The 26793-nt window shown below is 42.9% G+C and overlaps 2 protein-coding genes across 10 annotated transcripts in view; one reads left to right on the top strand and one right to left on the bottom strand.

Moving 5' to 3' along the window:
- The window catches only part of sptan1 (spectrin alpha, non-erythrocytic 1), a 36740-nt gene extending 18121 nt beyond the window's left edge, over window positions 1–18619 (top strand). For 2 of the 9 annotated variants that reach the window (XM_074617927.1, XM_074617928.1), the window contains exons 17-56: window positions 134–256; window positions 362–579; window positions 818–910; window positions 1023–1157; window positions 1535–1683; window positions 1954–2010; window positions 3222–3420; window positions 3729–3833; window positions 3933–3965; window positions 4051–4086; window positions 4608–4655; window positions 5932–6023; window positions 6140–6284; window positions 6398–6579; window positions 6722–6821; window positions 6919–7116; window positions 7228–7374; window positions 7468–7571; window positions 8211–8373; window positions 9187–9201; window positions 10105–10236; window positions 10550–10687; window positions 10779–10883; window positions 11036–11244; window positions 11701–11821; window positions 11987–12108; window positions 12213–12345; window positions 12454–12552; window positions 12660–12819; window positions 13253–13329; window positions 13420–13629; window positions 13748–14044; window positions 14419–14531; window positions 14860–14877; window positions 16526–16580; window positions 16739–16935; window positions 17047–17100; window positions 17447–17593; window positions 17931–18078; window positions 18169–18619. In XM_074617927.1, the coding sequence (XP_074474028.1) occupies window positions 134–256; window positions 362–579; window positions 818–910; window positions 1023–1157; window positions 1535–1683; window positions 1954–2010; window positions 3222–3420; window positions 3729–3833; window positions 3933–3965; window positions 4051–4086; window positions 4608–4655; window positions 5932–6023; window positions 6140–6284; window positions 6398–6579; window positions 6722–6821; window positions 6919–7116; window positions 7228–7374; window positions 7468–7571; window positions 8211–8373; window positions 9187–9201; window positions 10105–10236; window positions 10550–10687; window positions 10779–10883; window positions 11036–11244; window positions 11701–11821; window positions 11987–12108; window positions 12213–12345; window positions 12454–12552; window positions 12660–12819; window positions 13253–13329; window positions 13420–13629; window positions 13748–14044; window positions 14419–14531; window positions 14860–14877; window positions 16526–16580; window positions 16739–16935; window positions 17047–17100; window positions 17447–17593; window positions 17931–18078; window positions 18169–18294 (5003 nt within the window). In that variant the 3' untranslated portion in view covers window positions 18295–18619. The remainder of the gene's footprint in view (window positions 1–133; window positions 257–361; window positions 580–817; window positions 911–1022; window positions 1158–1534; window positions 1684–1953; window positions 2011–3221; window positions 3421–3728; window positions 3834–3932; window positions 3966–4050; window positions 4087–4607; window positions 4656–5931; window positions 6024–6139; window positions 6285–6397; window positions 6580–6721; window positions 6822–6918; window positions 7117–7227; window positions 7375–7467; window positions 7572–8210; window positions 8374–9186; window positions 9202–10104; window positions 10237–10549; window positions 10688–10778; window positions 10884–11035; window positions 11245–11700; window positions 11822–11986; window positions 12109–12212; window positions 12346–12453; window positions 12553–12659; window positions 12820–13252; window positions 13330–13419; window positions 13630–13747; window positions 14045–14418; window positions 14532–14859; window positions 14878–16525; window positions 16581–16738; window positions 16936–17046; window positions 17101–17446; window positions 17594–17930; window positions 18079–18168) is intronic. The other 7 variants (XM_074617932.1, XM_074617931.1, XM_074617930.1 and 4 more) reach the window with 7 other exon arrangements.
- Window position 18620: 1 nt separating this feature from the next.
- Window positions 18621–26329, bottom strand: dync2i2 (dynein 2 intermediate chain 2). Its single transcript, XM_074617952.1, has 9 exons — window positions 26050–26329; window positions 24227–24487; window positions 24009–24118; window positions 23643–23800; window positions 23200–23309; window positions 22159–22329; window positions 19807–20042; window positions 19546–19703; window positions 18621–19069 (listed from the first exon to the last, which is right to left on the bottom strand). Exons 1-9 carry the CDS (start codon window positions 26125–26127, stop codon window positions 18831–18833), a joined length of 1521 nt encoding a protein of 506 aa, XP_074474053.1. The 5' UTR covers window positions 26128–26329; the 3' UTR covers window positions 18621–18830.
- Window positions 26330–26793: the final 464 nt, after the last annotated feature.

Genomic DNA, 26793 nt, shown 5'->3' with positions numbered 1-26793 from the left:
ACTTATTAGCTATATTTGCTAGTATTATAAAATGAAAGGAGGATGCTTCAGTTTCAGTTGAAGCCCACCACCCACAGATATTTCACATGATTGATGACGTTCTACTAAAGTCTCTCTTGGTGTTTTTCCTCAGGCAAAGACCTGATTGGTGTCCAAAACCTGCTGAAGAAGCACCAGGCCCTGCAGGCTGAGATCTCCGGTCATGAGCCTCGCATTAAGGCTGTCTCCCAGAAAGGAGAGGCCATGGTGGAAGAAGGTATTCATTAAAAGCCAAGCCTTGTTTGGTATCTTCCTATGAGTTGATTGTGAAGCATTGTCCCAGTATTCAAAATGCTGATAATTCATTTGTGGGGGTTCTCAGGACACTTTGCTGCGGAGGAGGTGAAAGTTAAGCTGACTGAACTGCATGGACGATGGGACACGCTGAAGTCTAAGGCCTCCCAGAGGAGACAGGATCTGGAGGACTCTCTGCAAGCCCAGCAGTACTTCGCTGATGCCAACGAGGCCGAGTCTTGGATGAGGGAGAAGGAGCCCATCGTGGGGAGCCCAGACTATGGCAAAGACGAGGACTCTGCCGAGGTACATGAACGGAGGAGTTTTGACTAAATTCGTTGCCAAAGATTTTTGTAATCTATTTTAATCGATTAGTTATTGCAGCCCTAATGTCAATATCACATATCGAATTTTCAACTACTTGCTTCTTTTAGTGTTTCCACCTGAAGCTCTTTGAACGTGTTACATTTATTGCACAAGACTCAAGCTTCTATCTACTTGTTTGTGACAAGTGCAGTTGTGCTGACTAGTTTTTCTTCCACAGGCTTTGCTGAAGAAGCACGAGGCCCTGATGTCTGACCTGAGTGCCTATGGCAGCAGCATCCAGGGTCTGAAGGAACAGGCCCAATCCTGCAGGGTAAGACCCAATCCCTCTTCACACCTCAACACACCGGAGCATTTTCAGATAATCAAACATTGTTCAGTTTAAGCACAAATCAGTGACTCAAAATGTGTGTTTACCTGAACAGCAACAAGTGGCACCAACTGATGACGAGACCGGGAAGGAGCTGGTCCTGGCTCTGTACGACTACCAGGAGAAGAGTCCCCGTGAAGTTACCATGAAGAAGGGGGATATCCTCACCCTGCTCAACAGCACCAACAAGGTGCAGATAAGACCAGCTCGGTGTACAATTTCACAACAATTTAACCGCATTTGGCGGGTGGCGTGTTTTCATTTCAGACCCTGAAAAAACAGTGTGGCTCATTTATGTGTTTTAATTGACCTCTTTGGCACAGAGGAAGACAATATATCAGGCTTTGACACACACACAATACTTGTTAGACCTCATGGGATTTGTTGAAAAATAGGAATATATAGAATATCTATAGAAATATCCCGTACAGCCAAAAAAAAGCACTTTGATTAATTAGAATGCATCAAACATTTGCAAAATGAGATATTTTGTGATTTAAATCACGCACCAGAAAATATGTCATTAGCATCACTTGCTGATATTCCTCCCTCTGCTCCGTGCTGCAGGATTGGTGGAAGGTGGAGGTGAACGATCGCCAGGGCTTTGTTCCTGCTGCTTATGTGAAGAAGCTGGACCCCACCCAGTCCTCTTCCAGGGAAAACCTGCTGGATGACCACGGCAGCATCGGGCTGCGCCAAGACCAGATTGACAACCAGTAAGAACCCACACCATAACCTCTGAAATTTTGGAGCGGAACGTAGTTTACGAACTAATTTCTCCTTTCATACTGGATTTGTTAACTATTCCTCTTAAGTGTCTTTTCTCTACTCTTTAACTTACTTTCATCAGTATTTTCTGCTCAGTTTTTTTTAACACTACTGACCTTGCCCCCTGGCCTCTTTCTCTTTGTCTCCTCTGCTGTCCTTTGCGCTATATTTAACAACTTAATCTCGTCTTGCTGTGCGTTCGCCTTGCCACTGAGCAGGCTTGTCGCCAAGGAGGCCTGCAGCGTGTCTGTGCGCATGAAGCAGGTGGAAGAGCTGTGAGTAGGAACCAGCCTCCCTCTGCGTGTTCTTGTGATCGTGATACCACTAAATATCATCGCAGTTTTTACATCCCTCCCAACCCTCAAAAAAAACCTCATGTTGTGTTCCGCTGTGTCTACTTCACGCTCATCCTCTATCCAGTACAGGGATAGAAGAACCTTTCATATCCTTCTCATCCCAGGCTTGCCTATGGATGTTAATTCCTGATTTTCTTGTCATGTCATAAGCTGTTCTGTTCTGCACGTATTGGGCTTTGATTCATTATTGTATAGGTTACCTCATTGTCCAAGGCTCCAGAAGGTGCTAGTCGGAGAAATTCTGCTGATCCTCGTGGCTCCAAGATTCTTGATTGAAATCTCCAGCAGACGTGGAGCTGGTCCAACTTTTTATTGGCATTTACTTAAAAACATTTGAGGTCACAGGAGTAGATTACAAAATCTATAATAAAAACATGGTGTAGAAAATAAATGATAGATTAATAAATAGATAAAAATAAACGAGAGACCTGTCAGGTCGTCATGAACTTTAAACATTATGAACTACATGCAGACTCTACTGGGTAAAACGTGTTCAAATAAACCTCAGCCTAGTGCTTGGCTGTTTGTCTTCACTTTTCCCAACTTGTAAAAGCTCTGAAGGTTGTTTTTTTTGCCCCCAACATTACAAAGGGCTGTTGTGATTAATTATTGCGAGGCAAACATACGATGTGATCAATCAGGCAATTACTAGATTGGTTTGCCTCACTCATTAAAATTTGTGGCATTTGCTGTGTGATGTAGCTCCACAGCTTGTTGCTCTTATCTGGATAATCTGGACAGCTCATTTTGTGTATACCATGTCAGAGACATAGTTCCAGAGAAAAAACAGAAAAGGAGCAAATCCTCACATCGGAGAAGCTGGAACCAGCAACTGTTCTCCATCTTTGCTTAATAAATGACTTTAACAACTAATCAATTATCAAAATAATTGACTAATTGTTTCAGCGCTACAGGAATGATTTTGCAATTTTAATTTTGAGAAGCATCAGTTTTTAGCAGAGAAATAAAGTGATCACTAGCAATAAATACAAATTCCTCAAAAGAGCAGATTCTCCCTGAAAAAAAAAAAAAGAGATTTGAAATCTTTAAAAATGAGCCACGGTATGAGAGGGATAAGCTTTTGAAGGCACATTAAATGATTCGATTTTGTGGTTGCAACTTTTTCCAAGGTATGGCACTCTGCTGGAGCTGGGAGAGAAACGCAAAGACATGCTGGAGAAGAGCTGCAAGAAGTTCATGTTGTTCCGTGAGGCCAACGAGCTCCAGCAGTGGATCAACGAGAAGGAGAGCGCCCTCACTAACGAAGAGATGGGCTCTGACCTGGAGCAGGTCGAGGTCTTGCAGAAGAAGTTTGACGACTTCCAGAAGGTAATGTCCGCTCGTGTTTAAATCATGACGTCGCATCCGGGTTAGCTCCTTTTCCACTAGCTTCTGTAACTGAATGCAAATTGAAAGTTGAAATTATTATTCTTCCGGAAGTTATAGTTGTAATTCATGTAGCTCCCTGTAATGCAAATGTATAACTTGTCATTTATAGGATGAAATCATGTTGATTAGTAAGCATCTGATCTTGAGTCGTTTCTGCTTAACTACACTCATGGCTACTGCATGTATTTTTTTGAGATTGTTTGTACATCTCACGTCTCACAAAAATGTTGTTCTTTTGTTTGGTCCAGGACCTAAAGGCAAACGAGTCTCGCCTGAGGGACATCAACAAAGTGGCGTCTGAGCTGGAGTCTGAAGGCCTCATGGCTGAGGAGGCCCCCATGGTTCAGGCTCAAGTAAGTTCTACTTCCCTGGCTTCCTCAATTAATGAGCCATCTTCCATGTTTCACCCGTCATTTAACGGAGATCATGTTTTTGTTTTTTTCTATGTGCAGCAGCAGGAGATGCTCGCTTCTGCTCCTGGCAAGGTGATGATCATTTCTATACTTTACATACATTTACAACAACAACTAAGGTATGACTCTGGTATAACGCATATATTTCATTGATCAGGATGAAGCTGATTCCAAGACTGCATCTCCATGGAAGGTAAGCTTCATCTAACACTGTTAAATCTGTTCATTCATTCAGTGGTTTTTATGTATTTTTAGACAAAATGCATCGACTGCAAAGATTTGACAGCCTGTCAATGTTGATCTGGAAAACTGCATGACTGTTCAGCATTTGGTTGATGTTTGATACTGGTGTGTTACGTCTGGAATCTACTACAATCATGCCCAAAGACATTTTACTGGCAATGTTACATGTCCTTGTGGAATATGATTAGACATTGATGAGACAACCAGGGAGCCTGGGAACTCCTAAGCCTTTTTTTTAATATCCCTTTAATTGAAATTACGTCTCAAGATGTCAATCATTTACAAGTTGATTCATCATAATTCCGTGTTTTGGGGCTGGTTCTGCTCTAGTCATGGTTGCAGTGCTTACTATGTCCTGATTGGTGTAAAGTCTTAGGAGAAGACTAAGACTTTCCAAAACACTCTTGACTGGTGTGGTTTCTGTTTTTGTCCTCCTTCTTTCTGCCACGTTTTGTACAACTTTGACTATAGAATGTACGCTTGGCTGTTCAAACAACGGCTAACTTTAATACTATCAAGGTAAGATTAACTAGTCCACCCCGACCTCGTCTTGAATCTCCTCCCTAGCTCTCCCTGTCCTGCATTGTGATCAGAAAACTAACCCCATCGTCATAGTTTCCTTTTTGGTGTCACGTGATTTGTCTCCTCCCCGTCCTCCGAAACCCGACTCGAATGTTCAGTTTTGTCTGGTTTCGTCCCGTTTCCCGTGGCGCTTGTTCATCCCGTTATCATCCGTTTTGTTGCCTGTAGTGTCAAATGAATGTCGGCATGCTACATACGTTATGTCTTTTGCATCTTTTTGTAGATCCTGACTACATTTTGTTATTTTCTTTGTCCTTATGCTATGTAATGTTCTTAACATGCATCCAGTCCTGTTGCACTTCACACCCATCATCCACCTGCCTTTGTTTGTCCATCGCCGTCTGTCACTGCAAAATAGCACAATTCTAGCATGTATTGTATTCGTTTGATTATATTCAAAGTAAATATTTAATTTAGCATTCCTCACCTCACCTTAAATCATGATCTCCACGTTTATCAGATGATGCTGTTTAATGCTAATGACTTAATTAATCACACAATAGGCTCATTCGAGTTGAGCCAGGCCTGCGCAGAATCGATCACCGGCGATCGCTGCACAATGCATGCCGGTTAGATTTGTGTCCGACTTGATCCCGACTTGCTCTGACGTCATGTAATATTTAACGCTAGATTTGAGGATATTAGTCTCATGTTGTACAATGAAAGTTTCATCTGTTAAGAAACACATCTTGTATGGTTGATAATAATAATAATTATAATAATGGTTATTTATATGGCACTTATCAAAACGAGTGCTCATTACAAAGTGCTTTATAAGGCGGACATAAAAATAATAAAAGATGGAATCCAATGCCAGATACACGCACATTTCCACATATATTTACAAACAAATATAAATAAATCCGAACGTGGTCCGCAAACTACAAGTAGCCTACAGATCTAACAGGATGTCACTTTTCCTGTGACTTCCTGTAAATTCTTTCAAGGCTGCTGGAAACGGCTGGAAACTGTCTTTTTAGTCCCCGCCCCCCTGCTGCTGCTGCCGCCTGATCTCGTCTACTTTCCGGTCGAGGCGCAGTTCATCTCGAACAAGCCTTTTGTGTCCCTCTTTAATGAGAGGGTGTGTTTAATTCTCATACTGCAAATCACTGCAAATTTTAACACCAAAACCAGAAGAAACAATCCGCAGAAGGGCTTGGCAAACTTTGAATAAGTGTGGAGTGCTGATTTTTGTTGATTGCTTTCTGTGTAGGAGCTGAATAATCGCTGGCGGTCCCTGCAGCAGCTGGCTGAAGACAGGAGCAACATGCTGGGCAGTGCCCACGAGGTGCAGCGATTCCACAGGTACCAACCAAACACTCACCTAGAAGAAGATGAATGTATTCTTTCTTCATTTTGAGAAGTTACATAGCGTTGAGTACACACAACATTTGACCAAAGTTGTGTTTGTACCTCCTCAGGGATGCTGATGAAACCAAAGAGTGGATTGAGGAGAAGAACCAGGCCCTCAACACCGACAACTACGGTCACGACTTGGCCAGCGTCCAGGCCCTGCAGCGCAAACACGAAGGCTTCGAGAGAGACCTGGCGGCCCTGGGGGATAAGGTCAGATTAGTCTTTTAGTCATTTCTATGAGATATTGTAGCTGATCTACAACCAAACCTCTTGTTGAAAATGTGGTATTTCCCCTTACTCATTTTTCCTACTCCCCTGTCCAGGTGAACTCTCTTGGGGAGACCGCGGAGCGTCTGATCCAGTCCCACCCCGAGGCGGTGGATGACATCCAAGAGAAATGCACTGAGCTGAACACTGCCTGGAGCAGCCTGGTGGGACGCGCTGATCAGCGCAAAGACAAGCTTGGCAACTCCCACGACCTACAGCGCTTCCTCTCTGACTTCAGGTGAGGAGAGAGCAGCTGCTGGATGCCGCTGGGTCAGATTTGTTGTTTGGGTGAAGAACTGGATTGAATTGTTTTGGGAGAGAGATATCTAAGTTTAAGGGATGCGGTTAATGTGTGTGGTATTTTCTTCATCTGTGCACAGAGATCTGATGTCCTGGATTAACGGCATACGAGGTCTGGTGTCCTCGGAGGAGCTGGCCAAAGACGTGACCGGAGCTGAGGCCCTTCTGGAAAGACACCAGGTATTGAACTCCTTCCTTCTGTTAATGCACAAAATTGCAGTCAGTGCAGGTTTTTGGTCATCTAACACCACCTGTCTTTTCTTTTTCTATTTTCTAGGAACACCGCACAGAGATCGATGCTCGTGCCGGTACCTTCCAGGCCTTTGAACAGTTCGGGCAACAGCTGCTGGTGCGCGGTCACTACGCTAGTCCTGAGATTCAGCAGAAACTGGAGGCTCTAGACCGCGAGCGTGCTGACCTCGAGAAGGCCTGGGTGCAGCGTCGCATGATGTTGGACCAGTGCCTCGAGCTCCAGGTATTGGGAGTGTTGAGCCATGACATGACCAGTTAGAAATAGTTATTATGTCGTCCCTGACAGCTGTCTTTGTCCCTCCACTGACTGACTGTTGTCCTCGTCCCTCTGCAGCTCTTCAACAGGGACTGTGAGCAGGCCGAGAACTGGATGGCAGCTCGCGAAGCCTTCCTTGCTAGCGACGATAAGGGCGACTCCCTGGACAGTGTGGAGGCCCTCATCAAGAAACATGAAGACTTTGACAAGGCCATTAACGTGCAGGTCAGTAAGATATTCTGCTGCTCAGTGAAATTTTTTTAAAATTGATCGGTAGGTGGTGTTCAATAATTGGTTAAATGTTGCCCCGCTTTACAGGAGGAGAAGATTGCTGCCCTGCAGTCCTTTGCTGACCAGCTGATTGGAGCTGACCATTATGCCAAACCTGAGATCTTCAACCGACGCAATGAAGTCCTTGACAGGTAGGAAACGTTCGGAGACACGGTTTCAGTTCCAGTACACACAAATTTCAAGTTTGTCTTCAACAACGTTCTCTCAATTTTCAGCTCAATCTTTCCCAGATAGCAGTACTGCAGAATCATCGGCATACAACAGAAGCTTTTTACAACAGCTGGCATAAAATAAGAGAGGCTCTAATGTGGAGCCCTGGGGAACCCCACATGTAATCCTTTGGTTCGGACTAGGCTTGCCGCGGTAGTCGGTGTTACCGGTGTTACCGGTGTTACGCGGTGTCGGGCATACATGATTACATTACTTGCCCACCGCCCCTACCATCGTTTTACTTTTTTTATAGAAATAAAAACCCATTTAGTTAATTTTCACGTATCTGCGCCGTGAATACGGACGACAGACACTACAAACTAAAAGTGAAAGTGTCTGCTCCGTACGGAGTCTCAGCACAGAGCAGCAGGAGTCAGATTTCATGTTCAGAGTTGAGAGACAAGACTATGGCGAAGGATTTGGTGTCAAAGCGGAAAGCATAAGCGCCATTCCCCTCAAAGCCCCTAAAAAAATAGAGCCAACTGTTGGTAAACAAATGTTAAATTGCACATGCTTGTGTTTGAGGTCACTTTTAAACTTGAAAATGTGATGTTTGAAAGGTGGCGCCGGCTGAAGGCCCAGATGATCGAAAAGCGTTCCAAGCTGGGTGAATCCCAGACCTTGCAGCAGTTCAGCAGAGATGTGGACGAGATCGAGGCCTGGATCAGCGAGAAGCTGCAGACCGCAACTGATGAGTCCTACAAGGACCCAACTAACATCCAGGTACACATTTGGCCTCTTCTAGCACAGTCCAACAGAAGTTCATATTGACACAGCTAGTCTGAAAGGAGTGCATGGAAATCCCTTCAGAATGGATTTTAAGCATGAATGTAAATTCCATGCATGAATTTAGTGAATAAAAAAGATAGCACTTGTTTCTATTTTAAAGAAACCTTCAGGGCTCCAGACTAAGGTTTCACATTGGTTGCACTGGTGCGCCAAACTTTTTCATTTAGGTGCACCCAAAATTTTTCTTTGCGCCTTTTGCCTCGCATTTTACAAGATTACATTTGAACACATAACGTTAGACTTTACCATCGCCCAATACCCGTTTTTACTGAACACATCATATTGTAAATGAATGGTACCTCCTGTTAAGCTCTCGTCCTGCTGATTTCAACACAGATTTGTTATTCACAATGTGGCATTATCAGGGAAAAAATAGGGTCGGTGCCCTGGATGCATCGATAGTGAGTTTAACCATCTACCTACAGTACCGTACCTGCTAAATGTCAGGCGCGCCCAATGAAAATATTGAGTCGCACTCTACAGATTTTTGGTCGCATATGCCACCGAAATGGTCACACTCTGGAGCCCTACTTAAAAGAAAGTCAGGAGCCATTTATTGTCACGGATGGTAATTGATTGTATGGCAGGTAATGGAGCCATGTGTACTTAACTAAATTAAAATGGCTAATCTGTTTTGTCTTGTTTTTATTGACAATACTCTTCTTTAACTGTGTCAAATCCCTCCTTGTGTCCTGTCTGAAGTGAGACTGAATTTTTCTCCCACTGTCTTATTTTTTTTTATTATAGCTGTCCAAGCTGCTGGTAAGTTTTTAGTAGTGTGTCAGCTGACTAACAACCGAGCAGGTTGTCCTCCATGTGTCCATGTCTTTGCTGTGTGTGTATGTGTGTAGACACATTATAGAACAAGCACTCTGTCCATCTTGAGTTTGTCCCTCATCAGCACTGTTGAGTGCCGGCTTCTTTTACACCTGTTGTTTAATTTTGTTAATTTCGAAAAAATGGCTTTTTGTATTTTTATTCAAGGTTTGTTTTGTCATCGAAGGCTACTAGTTGTTGGTTGTGGCTTCCATTTGTATTTTCAATTCTTGAGGGGAGATGTCTTTAAACTTGCTTCAGATGTTTGACGCAGGTAAACTAATCAAATTGGACCTTGAAATGAAATTGAGACTGACGAATAGAATAGATGAATTACAGACAGTATTTTGCTGAGAGTGTCGTGTAGGCCAGCTGAGAAAGTAAAGATCCAGTCATGAAGCAACTTTGAAGAGACTCTTCCCTCAGTAGTGTTTTTTTTATTTTAAGTTAGCTCCGTTGCAGATGTTGTCCTCTACACTGCCATTTTATGTTCTTCACTTTGTTTGTCATGCGTGTCTGTCGATGTCCGACACATTGTCTGTCATGGTCGGTGTTCTGTGTTGGAAGTAATTTAGTTAATATTCAACCCTCTAGTTTTTTAGTTACAGTTTTATTAGCATTATGAGGCTGACATTAATTTATTAATGTCAGCCTCATAATGCTTCAGATAAAGGTTTATTAGTCAAACTGACTTTGATTTCAGCTCTTGCACAGAATGTAAGTATGAAAGCAGTGCTAGATGTTAAGGGGGGTTGTGAATATTTTACACCATATAGCAGAAGCTTGTCCATATTGTGATTCTCACACCGTGTCCATGTCCCCCCCCCCCTTGCCTCTGTGTGCTGTCAGAGTAAGCATCAGAAACATCAGGCGTTTGAGGCCGAGCTGCACGCCAACGCAGACCGAATCCGTGGGGTCATTGATACCGGCAACACCTTGATCCAGAGAGGAGCCTGTGCCGGCAGCGAGGACGCAGTCAAGGTATATTCACTATGTATTCTATTATTCAGCATTCACAGTATACAGACAGGTTTAATACTAAACTACTACTAAGCTGTAGCAAGTGAACAACTGTTACTCAACTGTAGCTGATTAACGTTACTTTGCGATATTGGTCAGGAAAATCCCAATTAGATATTTTCCTCAAATCGTTCAGAGCTACTGCATGACATGGATTCTGTTGAGAATAAACAGAAGTCTGTTCACTTTCCACATGATATGTGTCAGAACATGATTTTAAATACAGTAGTGTAGTGAAGAAGTGAAAATAATTTCAAACATGTCTGTTCCTCAGGTGCGCCTCAGCGCTCTGGATGAACAGTGGCAGTTCCTCGTCAACAAATCTGCGGAAAAGAGCCAGAAACTCAAAGAGGCCAACAAGCAGCAGAATTTCAACACCGGCATCAAAGACTTTGACTTCTGGCTCTCTGAGGTGAGAATCTGCACGCCAGATACATGTGTAAAAACTCTGACAACACCAATGTACAAAAGCTAATCTCAAAGTCTGGTTTATTGTTTCTCAGGTGGACGCTCTTCTTGCCTCTGAGGATTATGGCAAAGATCTGGCCTCAGTCAACAACCTGCTGAAGAAACACCAGCTGCTGGAGGCTGATATTTCTGCCCATGAGGTGTGTAGCTCATTATTACAAATAGCTCTGCATGTGGGTCAGCTGTACCTCAGGTAGCGCACAATAACTTATTTCAGAAAATACAAAATCACAGATAGATGAAGATCCAGAGTTACAATGAGAGCCACTGACCACCTCCCACCTTTCTGCAGGATCGTCTGAAGGATCTGAACGGCCAGGCTGACAGCCTGATGTCCAGTGTCGCCTTCGACACCTCGCTGGTGAAGGACAAACGCGATGCAGTCAACGGCCGCTTCGCCAAGATCAAGAGCATGGCTGGCGGTCGCCGCGCTAAACTCAACGAGTCCCACCGCCTGCATCAGTTCTTCAGGGACCTGGATGATGAAGAGTCTTGGATCAAGTAAGAGAGTTTCTCCTCGGATCATGTAGTTATCTGCAAGGGAATCAGAGGGGAGATGGGATGAGACAATCTTGGAGAGGAGAGGAGAGGAGAGGAGAGGAGAGGAGAGGAGAGGAGAGGAGAGGAGAGGAGAGGAGAGGAGAGGAGAGGAGAGGAGAGGAGAGGAGAGGAGAGGAGAGGAGAGGAGAGGAGAGGAGAGGAGAGGAGAGGAGGATAGGAGATGAGAGGAGAGCAGTAGATGAGATGAAAGCAAGAGAGGAGAGCAGGAGATGAGAGGACAGGACAGGACAGGACAGGACAGGACAGGACAGCAGGAGTGGAGAGGAGAGGAGAGCAGGAGAAGGCAGAGGAAAGAAAAAGATGAGACTTCAAACATCCAAATACAGGAAGTCTTGATGCCACCCACATTGGGCTTTAACTTTAACATTCACATTTCTGTCCTTACCCCCCACACAGAGAAAAGAAGTTGCTTGTGAGTTCGGAGGACTACGGACGTGATTTGACAGGAGTACAGAATCTGAGGAAGAAACACAAGAGGCTGGAGGCAGAGCTGGGAGCCCATGAGCCGGCCATTCAGGTAAGAGGCTCATCTATTCATCCCTATTCGTTGTGCTTATTTAAATAAGCACACAAACTGAGCCTTGTTGTCTGCTCATGTCCCTCAAAAGGACAGCTAACCTTTTAGAGAAGATGCCTGAGCTTTGGCATGCGGTGATTAGATCTTTGTTCTGTGTGCTCCCAGTCGGTGCTGGACACTGGGAAGAAGCTGTCTGATGACAACACCATCGGCCAGGAGGAGATCCAGCAGAGGCTGGCCCAGTTTGTCGACCACTGGAAGGAACTCAAAGACTTGTCTGGAGCAAGGTAAGCCTGCTAAGCTATGCACTCGGTTTGCCAGGCGGGTGTCACCTAGGACTCGCACACACTTGGATAGATATAGGTGTTTAAATGTGTGTGTTTGCTCCCAGGGGACAGAGGCTGGAGGAGTCGCTGGAGTACCAGCAGTTTGTGGCGAACGTGGAAGAGGAAGAAGCGTGGATTAATGAGAAGTTGAATCTAGTTGGGAGCGAGGACTACGGAGATACGCTGGCTGCTGTGCAGGTGCTTTTTTCCGTCACAGACGACAACAACACGCCACATTACATAACATCAAATACAAGTTTAATAAGTGATGTAACTGAATGTCACGGAAACCTTTCTTTTCAACAGGGCTTGCTGAAAAAGCATGAAGCATTTGAGACTGACTTCACCGTGCACAGGGACCGAGTCAACGATGTGTGCACTAACGGAGAGGAGCTTATCAAGAAGGTACTGACTATAAAGCATCAAGAGAAATTATCTACGTATGTTGATTTGTGCAGTACAACTACAGAAACAAAGATTTCCAAAGATAATTTTGTGTGCCTTTCCAACAGAACAATCATCACGTGGACAGCATCAGTGCCAAGATGTCGGCTCTGCGAGACAAAGTGTCTGAACTGGAGAGGGCGGCAGCTCAGAGGAAGGCCAAGCTGGATGAAAACTCTGCCTTCCTGCAGTTCAACTGGAAGGCCGACGTGGTGGAGTCCTGGATCGGTACGAACGAACACATAAAGACGTCTGTCTTCCTTTTGCAAAAGAGCAGTCTCACGCCAAAAATACATGACTTCTATTGGTTTTCTAAATACTGGATGCACTAGGAGAGTTTTCCACAGTTAGAAAGCTTCAATACGCCACACACTGAAATCCTCCCACTACAATATCTTCACTCTAGGAAATACCTAATAAAATGTATGCTGTAAAGATTTTTCTGATCATTATAGACTGATTAAAATGCTCAATCGGAATCCACAATCCCATTCCTAGCTATAGCCAGAAGAAGATGATTCAGTTTATTACTGCTAATTACATCATTATCATCTCACCTAAGGGTTTAGTGTATTAATCTGACTTGGTTTGGACGTTTTGTGTGCACTTGAATCTCTTTATCTTCATCATGTTTGAACCTGTGGATGTGGTTTGTGATTAGGTGAGAAAGAGAACAGCCTGAAGACCGATGACTACGGCAGAGACCTGTCCTCTGTTCAGACTCTGCTCACCAAGCAGGTAAGCCATCTCCCAAAACACTATTTTACCTCCGCCCTGTGTTGCTTTTTCCCTTTGGCAACATCGTTTTTTTCCCGTGTCTGTCTGCAGGAGACTTTTGATGCCGGTCTGCAGGCCTTCCAGCAGGAGGGCATCACCAACATCACAGCTCTCAAGGACCAGCTGCTGGCCGCCCAGCACGTCCAATCGAAAGCCATCGAAGCTCGTCATGCTTCGTTGATAAAGCGCTGGAACCACCTGCTGTCCAACTCATCCGCTCGCAAGAAGAAGCTGCTGGAGGCTCAAGAGCACTTCAGAAAGGTAAAGAAGATAACCCTGAAATCTTGTTTCCAAAATCAAAGCTTAAATACAGTTGAAAGCATTTGATCAAACCCAAAAGTATATTGGACTTGTTTTAAGGATCATATCTTCTCCACAGGTTGAAGACTTGTTCCTAACATTCGCCAAGAAGGCGTCGGCCTTCAACAGCTGGTTTGAGAATGCAGAGGAGGATCTGACGGACCCGGTTAGGTGCAACTCTCTGGAGGAGATCCGGGCGCTGCGCGAGGCCCACGAGGCCTTCCGCTCCTCGCTGAGCTCAGCTCAGGCCGACTTCAGCCAGCTGGCCGAGCTGGACCAGCAGATCAAGAGCTACCAGGTGTTGTCCAACCCGTACACCTGGTTCACCATGGAGGCCCTGGAGGAGACCTGGAGGAACCTGCAGAAGATTATCAAGGTCTCCACATCAAACATTATATTATGCATTCACACACACACCGCTAATATTTTCAGTCACTTTCTCCTCTAAGCTAAACTCATCTTGTGTGCTTCACCACGTTTTAGCCCATACATGTCATTTATACTTACCATTTAAGCATTAAAGAGTTGGGATTGGTTTAAATTAAACATTTTCTAGATATAAAGAAGTGTGTTTGTTCAAAAAATGTTGCCCGAAGTATACATGACCAAATGTAAATGGTCCTGTAGTTTTAATGGCTCGGTTGTCATTATTTGTTTTTATTTCTATTTTCAGAAGTTGAAACTGATTTTCAGTGCTGTTTTCCTTCCTGGTGTCTGTTTGTTTGTTTCTGTCTGTAAATTTGAGTGTAGGAGAGAGAGCTGGAGCTGCAGAAGGAACAGAGGAGGCAGGAGGAGAACGACAAGTTGCGTCAGGAGTTTGCGCAGCACGCAAACGCTTTCCACCAGTGGCTGCAGGAGACCAGGTAGAGGAGGAGTTCTTCTAGACCTGGGCACTGTGGCACAGATGTCGGCTCTTTTCAGATTGTTTTAGCACGAATGCCGTGTTTTCAAGATGACAATGTCTCAGTTGCATGATGTTCTTCAGATTTGTTTCTTATTTTTACTGGTGAAGAACATTATCTCCATTTTCAAACCCGTTGATCACGGTTCACACTGGTGTTTTAATGTTTTCAGGGTTGTTTGCAGTGAGCGCTGTGTCATCGCCTCATGTTAACGTGTATTTGTTTCTCTCTCTCTCTCTCTCTCTCTCTTCGTCCCTCGCCTCGGCTGCTTCCTCGCTGTGCTATCCAGGACATATCTTCTGGACGGGTAAATATCACATTTCTCATTATTATTTGATTGTGCTATGAGTGTTGAGTGAAAGTAAATCTTTGATCTCAACGATGGCTTGTAGTCTAAACACATGTTCCCCCTTATTCCTCCTTGATGTAAATCTTTTTCTATATATATTCCCTGTGTTTTCGCTCCATTTTCTTGTCTGATGTTTAATCTCTGGTCCTCCCCCCCCATCCTCTCTTTGAATAGCATAGCCTATCGACGGGTTATCTGTGTCTATCAGTACCAAGTTGCTGATGATCTTTCTGGAAGGTCAACCTCTTTCAAGCTTTGCTCTCTTTGCTTCTCTCTGACCCACGCGGTGCCCTCAGGGCTGTGTGACCTCATGCACTTCAGTCTAAAAACACCACGGTGTGCTCGGTACCTTCTCGCTGTACTAACAGTCACCCGGTCCTCCTTTTGTCACCTTGTTTACTTTGTGTACTTCAGGGATGGAAACTGCAAATGATTGGCTTCCGCTGTGCATATACACTACATCCTAAACAGACTCTCTAAACTTATAGTGGCGTGCAGTGACTCATCATCTGCAACGGAAAACTGACTCATATTCATGGACTACTAATAATCTGCTGCAGTTTCCAGTCCTGTGTGCAGTAGCCCTTAACCTTGCATGGTTTGGGTTACAGGTAGATTTTTTAGCATGAATTCAGCTCCACTCTCTCATAACAGATAATGTCCCAATAGTGACATGCCAAATTTATACACCCAAGAACCAGTTTATTTCACGTTCAAACACTTAATGTAATTATAATTCATAAAGGTTTCTCTGGGTTCTAGTAGAGAACGAAAGTCTTCCTAATAGTGGGCAGGCATAGCTCAACATATCATAACAATTGTTGATTGATATATTGGGAACAAAACTGGATATTGGGCCGTCACAGGCTCACACCCTGCTGGCCGTGGCTGGCATTTTTTTTTAAAATGGCGACCAGCGGCTGGTCAAACTTTCCTATCCCCATTGGACCCACATGCAATATAACAGACATAAGATCCTAAAGAAGAACCAAATAAAATACTCACTCACAATTCTTTTACAAAATAATTAGTCATATTATAATTTGATTATAGTGCTTTGAATCAGGAAAAAAAAAAAGTCATTCTCATAGTATTATTTTGTCAGATGGCGGATACTAGAGCAAATGTTATTTTTATGCCTCCGCGCTGGCGACAGCCGTGGCCGGAGGCATTATGTTTTTGGGTTGTTCGTTCGTCCGTCCGTCCCAGTCTCGTGAACGTCAACTTGGACTTATCTCACACATCTAACTGGATAAAATGATGAAGCGATGACAGTGGGGTTTCCTGGCCTGTGCCACTGGGCCTGGCCCGCCACTTGAAACCTTAACCCAAGTGCAGTGCCTCGCCCTAGTCTACCCAACTCGCCTCTCTCTTGGATGAAGGCGGGGGGGTTCAGTTATTACCTTAAACTGTAATAAAACAGTGGCCCAATATCCAGATTTCTTCTACATATATGAAGCTATACAGTATATGTACTGTACCAAATTTGGTGCTTTTATCACTAAACAGGTTCACTGTGCTGCTCCACTATAATAAACACAGTGAGTGAGTGTAGTGGTTTTATCAGACTATGCTGCTTCCTTTCTAACATCAGTTTCTGTTTCAGGTCGTGTATGGTGGAAGAATCTGGTACCCTGGAGTCCCAGCTGGAGGCCACCAAGGTAAATAAACATCACTCACCATTGCATGTTGACACTTGTTATTCTCAGCGGACAAGTAGTCAACACCTCTGAGCGGAGGTGATGGTAGACGACAACATGTGGCAGGTGTTGATGTAGAGTGTGTGTGTGTGTGTGTGTGTGTGTGTGTGTGTGTGTAGCGTAAGCACCAGGAGATTCGGGCCATGCGCAGTCAGCTGAAGAAGATTGAAGACCTCGGTGCGGCCATGGAGGAAGCACTGATCTTGGACAACAAGTACACGGAGCACAGCACAGTGGGCCTGGCCCAGCAGTGGGACCAACTGGACCAACTGGGAATGAGGATGCAGCACAATCTGGAGCAACAGATACAGGCCAGGTACACACCCAACACATTATAATACAGCTGTTTCACGTCACTGAGTTTATCTGAGGTTGAGGAAGTGTTGATGATGCTTTGAGCTCACGCTGCTCCTCTTGTCTCTTTCAGGAACACCACTGGAGTGACGGAGGAGGCTCTGAAGGAGTTCAGCATGATGTTCAAGTAAGTGGCTTTGACCTGACCTTCATCATGACACTGATTTGATTTTTATTAGATAGGGACGATGCAATTTAACATAAATCCAATACAGGGCAGAGAGAAATGAGAGAAAGTCAGAGTGCATTAATAAATGGGCTGCCTGAGTGGGTATGTAATGCCTGATTAATTTAAAAACAATTAAGGTCGGTCTTAACCGTCTTCGAAATTCTCCTTGTTTTTTTTTCTAATGGAGAAACACACAGAATCTGTCTTTTTTATCAAATTTATTTATTTACATTGCAGTTATAGACATATTTCTATGTCTGCTCTGATGAAGTCACATCCTCATCTTCACCTGTTTATTTTGCAGGCACTTCGACAAGGAGAAGTCCGGCCGTCTGAACCACCAGGAGTTCAAGTCGTGTCTGCGCTCGCTAGGCTACGACCTGCCCATGGTGGAAGAAGGAGAACCCGATCCGGAGTTTGAGGCCATACTCGACACCGTGGATCCCAACAGGTTTGTTCACAAGTTCAGGAAAATTACATTGATAGGGATGTCAACTGTAGTAAGGCTGTCTGGTATTTAACACACTGTTGGATTCGCTGCCTAAAGCTAGCTTGGGCGTACACTGTACGATTTTAGCCCGTTTCTGGCCCGAATTTTGAGGTGCGCGACTTATTTTAGAGTTGGACCGAATTTCAGTCAGTAATCAGAGCTTAGCAATCAAGATAACAATGTTGGCTTTACATCGCAAACGATCTACTCGTACAGTAGGAGTAGGAACTACACAACAACAAAATGTCTAAAATGGTACAGTGTATGCCCGGCTTAACTGTGATGAATCTGTCTGCAGAGATGGCAACGTGTCGCTGCAAGAGTACATGGCGTTCATGATCAGCCGTGAGACAGAGAACGTCAAGTCCAGCGAGGAGATCGAGAGCGCCTTCCGAGCTCTCAGCACAGAGAACAAACCCTACGTCACTAAAGAAGAGCTCTACCAGGTCAGATGTGGTTCCACTTTTCACTCTGGAATTCAGGAGCGTTGAGTCTTTTATGGAGGTCTAACTATGTCCCCCCTTTCTCCCTTTCAGAACCTGTCCAAGGAGCAGGCAGACTACTGCCTCTCGCACATGAAGCCGTATCTCGACAGCAAGGGCCGCGAGCTGCCGTCGGCCTTCGACTTCGTTGAATTCACCCGCTCGCTCTTCGTCAACTGATCCCGCGCCCACCAGGGACCAATCGGGATGCGTTTTCCCCACACACACACTTCCAACACGAACACACGGCTGAAACTGCATGATTGTGGCACTAGGAATACTCACTAAATAACAACTGTCTATCGTACTCTCTATTTATCGCTCTCTACCCTTAACTCTTTGTGCTTCTCATGATAGCATAGTGGATTTGTCTACATTTGAATGTGATTGTTTTAGCTTGTGCTTTCGATGAATTTAAGAACCTAATAGTAACAATAATGTTGTTATAACAACACCGTAACAACTGCAGTGTGCTTTAATAAACGCTACTGGTTAGAACTGGAAACCTCGACTGTTGTTTTTATTTCACCAACACAATTCAATGGTTAGGCTGCATTGTGGGATATTTGTGCCGCCGTAGTGTCCACTGTTGCGTACTATTGGTTTCATACTGGGGTTTCGGACGTAACTTCAGTCTTACAGATTTTTATTTTTCAAAACACAGTTCGCATAAATCCGTCCTATGCAGCAGCCTTCAACCGTCCCAGGTTAACATCTCATTCTGCCACCTGATTGGCTATCTGCTCCAGCTGAGCGCTCTCTCTGGGGCTCTGCTCGGTCAGATCGTGGCTCAACTGCCAAACGCAGACCGTCCCGTCTGTTTTCCCCACCGCCAACAGGTGAGGGTTCTGACGGTTGAAGGCCAAACAAGTCGCAGCTCGGTCCGCACCTCCCTGCTCGATGACGGCTGCCGGCCTCAGGGACCTGCGGCCCAGGTCGAATATCTGCACCTCACCTTAGAGACGGAGAGAGAGATGCATCTGTCTGACACCCTCAAGTATTGTTAAACTTCACATATCAGGTCGAAAGCTCTGAAGCAACTACTATCAATTAAAAAGCTGCTAAGGCGCTGAAGTAGGATCGTGACTGTGACTTGCGCTCCAAGTGAACACGTAAAAATGTGTCAATTACTGGAAGTGATGATAACCAAAAGAACATGTGCAGCCTAAACAAATAATAAACAACAGGCTAAATACACACTTTGGCTCCTACAAGCTCTCGAATACACCTTATTTACAAGAATAAAATGTCATCCTCTATTTTGTTTAATAATAGTGAAGAGCAATGACGTCATTAGGTTTCTTTTGAAATATACTGTAAGTGGTTGACAAATGGATGGGCTGATTCATCATGGAGAACCAGTCTGAATCTGACATGTAAATCCAGCTTTGAACACACAATTATTCATATCACAAAGTTTTCATGCTGTACCTTGTCCGCTGGCTGCTGCAAAAACCAGCGGTCTGGTTGGAGACCACTGCACCTGAAACACGTAGGAGTCTGAAACCCTGAGAGAGAGCAGCGGGTCTGTCTGCAGCAGAGAGTGGACGTGGGCCAGACCATCAGTCCCTGCACTCACAAACAGGTTCCTGCAGACACACACAACACACATGTCACTGTTGAGTCACTTGTAAAAATAGTTGCCGATCACTTCTGTAATCTTGTGTTAGGTCGGTGAGCGGAGCTGTGGACCTGTGGAAAGGTGAGCAGTCTATGGAGTGGACGGGGCCGCTGCGGGGCCTGAACGTGAAGACCGCTGGAGCTCTCAGCGTCACACTCTGTCCTTCAGAGGGCGCAGCAGCAGCCGGCGTCTGGGAGGAGAAGGAGCAGCGGAGCAGCAGGCCGCCCTCAGAGCCCACCAAGAAGGTGTCCGAGTCCCAGGGAGACAGAGCCAGGGAGGTGACGCCCACAGTGCTGCTGCCTCGGGCCTACAGGTGACACAAAACGAAACGCATTCTCACTCCACCCACACTGCAGCACAAGGGAGTATTTTGAAAATTATAGAAAATGTATTTGGTTATTTTCTATACTAAGGCTTTTTTTTTTGACATGCTATACCATGACTTTTTTTCATAAAATCTTCGACATACTACACTAAGAATTTTTTTTCATGAACATTTTCGACATACTATGCTACGACTTTTTTTCATGTTTTTCGACATACTATATTATTTTTTTTTCATGAAAATGTTCGACATACTATACTAATTTTTTTTTTTTTAATTTCTACATACTATACATTGACTTTTTCATCAAATTTTCGACATACTATACTATGACTTTTTTTTCATAACATTTTCGACATACTATACTATGATGTTACGGTCTCGGAGTGACCGTTCGTTATTGTTGTTATTGTTGTATATTGCTTCGTCTCCCTTTTGCTCTTTTCTTTTGGTGCGCTCCGCTGTCCCTCCACTCCGAGATGACGTCACTCCTGGGGGATCCCCTTCAGGGCGTCGCCTCTGGACAGCCCTTTAGGAGGATGCCCTCAGTTTCCCGCCATTTGTGGTCCTGCCTCCGATACTTCACCGCTGATTATCCAATCACCAGCCTGCTGTGCCGCGTGTCAAGATTTAAGAGCCAGCTGTGACTAGGCCATGGCGGGCAGTGATTACAATTGATCTGTCCCCCGTGCCTCTCGATTGTTGTGTGAATTGTTAACTAGAATATTGTGTACAGGTCCAGCTGGAGTCAGTGGACTTTAGATTATTGTGAAGTTAACTGGTCTGAGGTACTCGTTTGTGTTTATTTTTCCTTTTGAGTAGAGCAGTAGTTTAGATGTCTGTTTGGTAGGGATTATTCAGGTGCTAGGGTGTGTGCTTTTGATTTCTCCTTTCCGCGCCACCCGAAACCCTCGTTTTTGGTTATTATAATTCAAACCATTGTACCTTTTATTTTGCTATTATTTCAGTCACGGCAATAAAACAAGTGATTGCCTGATAACACCGGCTGTATGTTACTTCCTTCACCCCTACACCACCTCTGGGTTGTAACATGACTTTTTTTCATAAAATGTTCAACATACAATACTATGACTTTTTTTTATAAAATTTTTGACATACTATATGACGTTTTTTTTAATACAATTTTCGACATACATGATTTTTTTTCCATGAACATTTTCGACATACTATACTATGAGGTTTTTTTTTACAAAATTTTGGACATACTATACCATGACTTTTTTCATAAAATTTTCGACATTCTATACTATGATTTTTTTTTATAAAATTTTCGACATTCTATACTATGATTTTTTTTAATAAAAATTTGACATACTATATGACTTTTTTTTCATAAAATTTTCGACATACAAGATTTTTTTTCCATAACATTTTCGACATACTATACTATGAGTTTTTTTTTACAAAATTTTGGACATACTATACTATGAGTTTTTTTTTACAAAATTTTGGACATACTATACCATGACTTTTTTCATAAAATGTTCAACATACTATACTATGACTTTTTTTCCCTAAAATTTTCAACATTCTATACTATGACTTTTTTTTAATAAAATTTTCGACATTCTATACTATGTTTTTTTTTTATAAAAATTTTGACATACTATATTATGACGTTTCTTTCCTTACATTTTCGACATACTATACCATGACTTTTTTTTCATGAAAATTTTCGATATACCATATTAAGACTTTTTTTTCATAAAATTTTCAACATTCTGTACTATGACTTTTTTTTAATAAAATTTTCGACATTCTATACTATGTTTTTTTTTTATAAAAATTTTGACATACTATATTATGACGTTTCTTTCCTTACATTTTCGACATACTATACCATGACTTTTTTTTCATGAAAATTTTCGATATACCATATTAAGACTTTTTTTTCATAAAATTTTCAACATACTTTAGTATGACTTTTTTTTCATAACATTTTCGATATACTACACTGACGTTTTATTCATAAAATTTTCGATGTTCGTCGTTTAAGGAAGTGGTCTCATTTCTGATTCATTCGGACACTGTGGATGAGCAGTTGGGTTCCAGTGTTTGCCCTCATCCTGAGGCTCACCTTGAAGCTGGTGTTGCTGCTGTGGGGAACCTGCTGTCGAATTAAGGCGTAGGCAGCATCCAGGACAAAGCTGCCCTGGTCGGAGTCCATCGTCCACAGCAGCACCCTTCCTCCTGAACTAGCACTGAGCACCCCAAACTCTCCTTTCTTCTGCAGGGGCACCCAGACAACCTACACACACACACAAACAAACAAACAAACACACACACACACACACACACACACACACACACACACACACACACACACACACACACACACACACACACACACAGATAAATCAAAGAGCAGTTTACGTTACAGTACGGCTCTTTCAGTCCATCTTGTTGAAGTGTTGCAGTGAAGTTCTTTATTCTTCTTCGCTCAGCAGTAACAGATCTAAATACTGCATATAATCACAGACCTATGGGGTCAGATCAGTCTCAATATTAATGAATGCACATAGAAGGATTCACAAATTTATTTTGTGAATTAAATATAAATGACTCCACCAAAATATTTTTCAATGCACACTAAAACAGTTATTGTTGTATGTAAATGTAAAACAAATCCACAAATTATAGTATAGTACGTCGAAAAAAGAGTCATAGTATAGTATGTCGAACATTTTCATGAAAAAAGTCATAGTATAGTATGTCCGGAGCATTCACACTAATTAAACAAACTCGACTTTGGGGACAAGTGTACTCTGATCTGGGCCCGGGTCCCGGATGTGAAAGCACCCTTGATCACAAAATTAATTTGTGAATCCTTCTGTGTGCATTCATTAATATTGAGAGTGATCTGACTCCATACAGACCGCAGCATACAACGTTAGACTGATGTAGATATTTGATGGTTCATACCTTTGCCGGTAGTTTTAAACTGAAGCTGATACTTCGATCCTTTTTATTCTTGCAACTGTGCTAAAGCCTCTCAGAACAAAGTGCTGGACGCTAAACCTCTCCACTGGTATCAAATAGCCTACATACGGTATCACTGATCAGAGTGCTATCAGGGGTGGACCACGCTGAGCTCCAATAGGAAGTGTTGTCTACTCACCTGATAAACAGGCTCTCTGTGGCTGTCTGCTGACATCCCAGTTTGGACCAGCACCGGGTCCTGAGTCTGACTGGTGTCCCAGACCACCACCTCTCCACTGTACAGACCCCCTGCAGCAACAACAGCGCACACACACAGTTTACATTAAGCTCTATGCAACAACTGTGTGATCGAATGAATGAAGTCCAGCTAGAGCCAGGCTCAGATTACAGCTGGTCTTTGTTGGAACAGATTATCTTGTAATTTAGTAGTGTTGTCATTGACAAATAAAATCACTGTTCCTCAAGTTGCCAGCTCAACAACATGTTTTTGTTGAAAACTTTACATCGAGATGAGATGATTAAATTTGCGCTGACCTGCTTCAGACTCTGTGAGCATGCAGAAACCATGTGTAATCAGTTCATGATGTGAAAAGCAGACTGTGCTGTGCAGTGTAACGTTACCTGCAATGAGTGCAGGCTGGCTGGGATGACAGCACAAAGCGGTGACTGCAGTGGGAACATCTATGACCAGATCAGCCTGATTGGGATTCAGGCCTCGGCGATCCAGGTTCCATGTACAAACACACGACCTCTCAGTGCTCCAGTCTCCATCGTCAATCCTGCCCAACAAAAAAAACACACATTTGAATCACACTGACCACATGATGAGTACAGGAGGCTTCTCTAACACTTTCCTGTTACTACAACTAGTGTAAAATAATATGATGCCGTGGGTTGGTTTTCCTCTTGTCCTTCCCAATTTCTTGAGTCACCAGCCGCCACTGATATAGATATAGATATATAGACACACACATTAAGACAACATACCGACCGTAGGCACAGGCAATAACTGAACCTGTACAACTCCAGGACACACTGGTTACATGAAGACCTCTCTCTTGTGCGCTGGGATGTTGAAGGCAATGGAGGCATGACACCTGCAAACATGATAAACTGATTCTGAATATGGAGAAACAGTATCATACAAGGAACTCTCCATAAACATCAACCCACGTCAGAAAACACCATTTTTGTTTGATACTTACCAGCTGACTGTAATCTTCCCAGTTCACCTGGAACTCATCGAAGGCGTGACTCCTGGCATTTCTGACCAGCTCTCTGATGACCGTGTCCTCAACCCGCTGTAGGAAGTCCTTCAGGCCAGGCGGCTCCGGTTCATCGTGGTTCTGCTGGAAGAGCTGCTCTTTCGCTTGATACTGTGGTTCCGTCTGAGTGCAGCTGGTGTTAGTCGACACAGTCTGAGCCTCGGCCTCAGCACTGTGCACAGCTCTGGTCTGACAGCCTTTCTGAAATAAACAGCACATAAAGATCTTTCTATTATCAATCATATAGTAATAGCAATTTTGAGTTAATTAGACTTAAGCAGGTGCAATATTGATGCTTTGTGCTTAGAGAGGCCACATGTTTCATTATTTTAAAAGTTAAAAGTTAGTTTTAGGTGAGTGTAAAAATGTTTATGTCTTAAAAACAAAAATCTGGTCCTCTCTCTAGGTTCCATGGTGAGGAGGAGGTCGTGTTGCTGTGGCTTTATCTATTTGGTGTGGAGAGGAGGTCGTGTTGCTCTAGCTCTATCTGTTTGACTACGCCGGGGAAGCTGCTTGACATCCTCCTGGATCCACCTTTACACATATGTTCACAATATATGTATTAAGCTTTGTCATATGGATTGTCTATGTTGTATTTACATTATGTTGTTACTCTGTACACACGACATCTATTGCACGTCTGTCCATCCTGGAAGGGGGATCCCTCCTTTGGGGCTCTTCCTGAAGTTTCTTACATTTTTTCTTTTTTCCCTGTTAAAAGGGGCTTTCGGAGGGAGTTTTTCCTCATCCGAATAGAGGGTCGCTCTGTAAAGGACATAGGGTGTTGTATCCTGTACAGATTGTAAAGCTTCCTGAGGCAAATTTGTGATTTGTGATTTTGGTTTGGTTTTTGGTCGACATACTTTACCATGACTTTTTTTCATAACATTTTCGACCTACTATACTATGACTTTTTTTTCAAGAAAATGATCGACATGCTATACTTTGATTTCTTTTCATAAAATGTTCAATATACTATACTATGACTTTCTTTTATAAAATTTTCGACATACTATACTATGACTTTTTTTTCAAGAAAATGATCGACATGCTATACTTTGACATTTTATTTTAATAAAATTTTCGACATATTATTCTGACTTTTTTTCCAAGAAAATGATCGACATGCTATACTTTGACATTTTATTTTAATAAAATTTTCGACATAATATTCAGATTTTTTTTTCAAGAAAAAATTATCGACATGCTATACTTTGACATTTTATTTTAATAAAATTTTCGACATACTATTCAGATTTTTTTTTCAAGAAAAAATTATCGACATGCTATACTATGACTTATTTTTTGTCATAATTTACTGACTTTTTTTTTTCGACATACTTCACCATGATTTTTTTTACATACTATACTATGACTTTTTTTTAATACAATTTTACAATTTATATACAAATAAAATTTACTTGACTTGAGTTATTGTGTATTATTCTTGAACAAATATGTTGTTTACAGAGTATTAATGTAAATCAAATGAATACATTCAACATCTCCTATTCAGATGGTCTAAAAAGCACCAGGTTGTTCTCAGCTGTTTGTTTAAAGCAGTGTAAAGTTGGTATCAGAGCTTCCAGATGTGCTTTCTACATTTCCCAGCAACACCTGAACGTCACATGAGTCCACTAACGCTAACAGCTAAGCTAACTACTGTGGTACAAGTTTCTGTAATACATAAATATTCTGCAGCTAAAGTACATTATGATTCATGTTAACAGAGCACTTTGGGAGCAGAAGATGGTGAAACATACCGACTCCTGAGCCGCCTGCTGAGAGATCCTCCACAGAGACTGAACACTCACTGAGTCCAGAGCTTCATCAGTAAACATGTTAGTCAGATGAACTCAGGCTAAATACAAGTTAAATAATCAACATTATTACATAATTAAACATTAACTATGTTAACTAGTAACTACTGCATTCACATCGTTGAGACAGAGTAGGAACTGTGTTAGCTCGCTCAGTTAGCTGCTCTCCTAGCATCCTCCGTAACCAAGCGAGCGTCACCTTGGTTACGGAGACTCTTCTTCTTCTACTACTACTTCCGCTTTAGAGGCGCATTACCGCCACCAGCTGGACTGGAGTGTGGAATAAGAGATTAGGTCAGAGGTCAGCAACCTTTACTAACAAAAGATTTTTAGGCAAAGAAAAAAAAAAATCTGTCTGGAGCTGCAAAATATTTGAGCATTGTGATGAAGGTAACGTTTATAGTCTAAGTATATAAGTCTAATGCAGTGAGGGCCAAAGAGACAATGTACTATGGAGTATTAGGGCCACATTGAGGGAAAAAACATCTGAGATTTACAGAATAAAGTCATAACTTTACGAGAAAAAAAGTGGTAATATTACGAGAATAAAATCATAACTTTACGAGAAAAAAAGTGGTAATATTACGAGAATAAAATCATAACTTCACGAGAAAAAAAGTGGTAATATTCGAGAAATAGTAATTGTATTGTGTGGTTACGCGCATGCATACGTTTAAAACTGTGGGT

The sequence above is a fragment of the Sebastes fasciatus genome, chromosome 19 (assembly GCF_043250625.1).
Source record: "Sebastes fasciatus isolate fSebFas1 chromosome 19, fSebFas1.pri, whole genome shotgun sequence".
NCBI classification, from domain to species: domain Eukaryota; kingdom Metazoa; phylum Chordata; class Actinopteri; order Perciformes; family Sebastidae; genus Sebastes; species Sebastes fasciatus.
The sequence above is the reverse complement of the archived record's forward strand: the minus strand, read 5'-3'. Positions and strand labels throughout refer to the sequence as shown.

Coding starts and splice junctions, on each gene's coding strand:
- dync2i2 (XM_074617952.1), bottom strand. CDS start 26,127: ATGTTTACTGATGAAGCTCTGGACTCAGTGAGTGTTCAGTCTCTGTGG. Junction 23,310..23,642: donor CCAGCCTGCACTCATTGCAG/GTAACGTTACAC, acceptor TTGTTGCTGCAG/GGGGTCTGTACAGTGGAGAG. Junction 19,070..19,545: donor TGCAGCAGCCAGCGGACAAG/GTACAGCATGAA, acceptor TCCGTCTCTAAG/GTGAGGTGCAGATATTCGAC.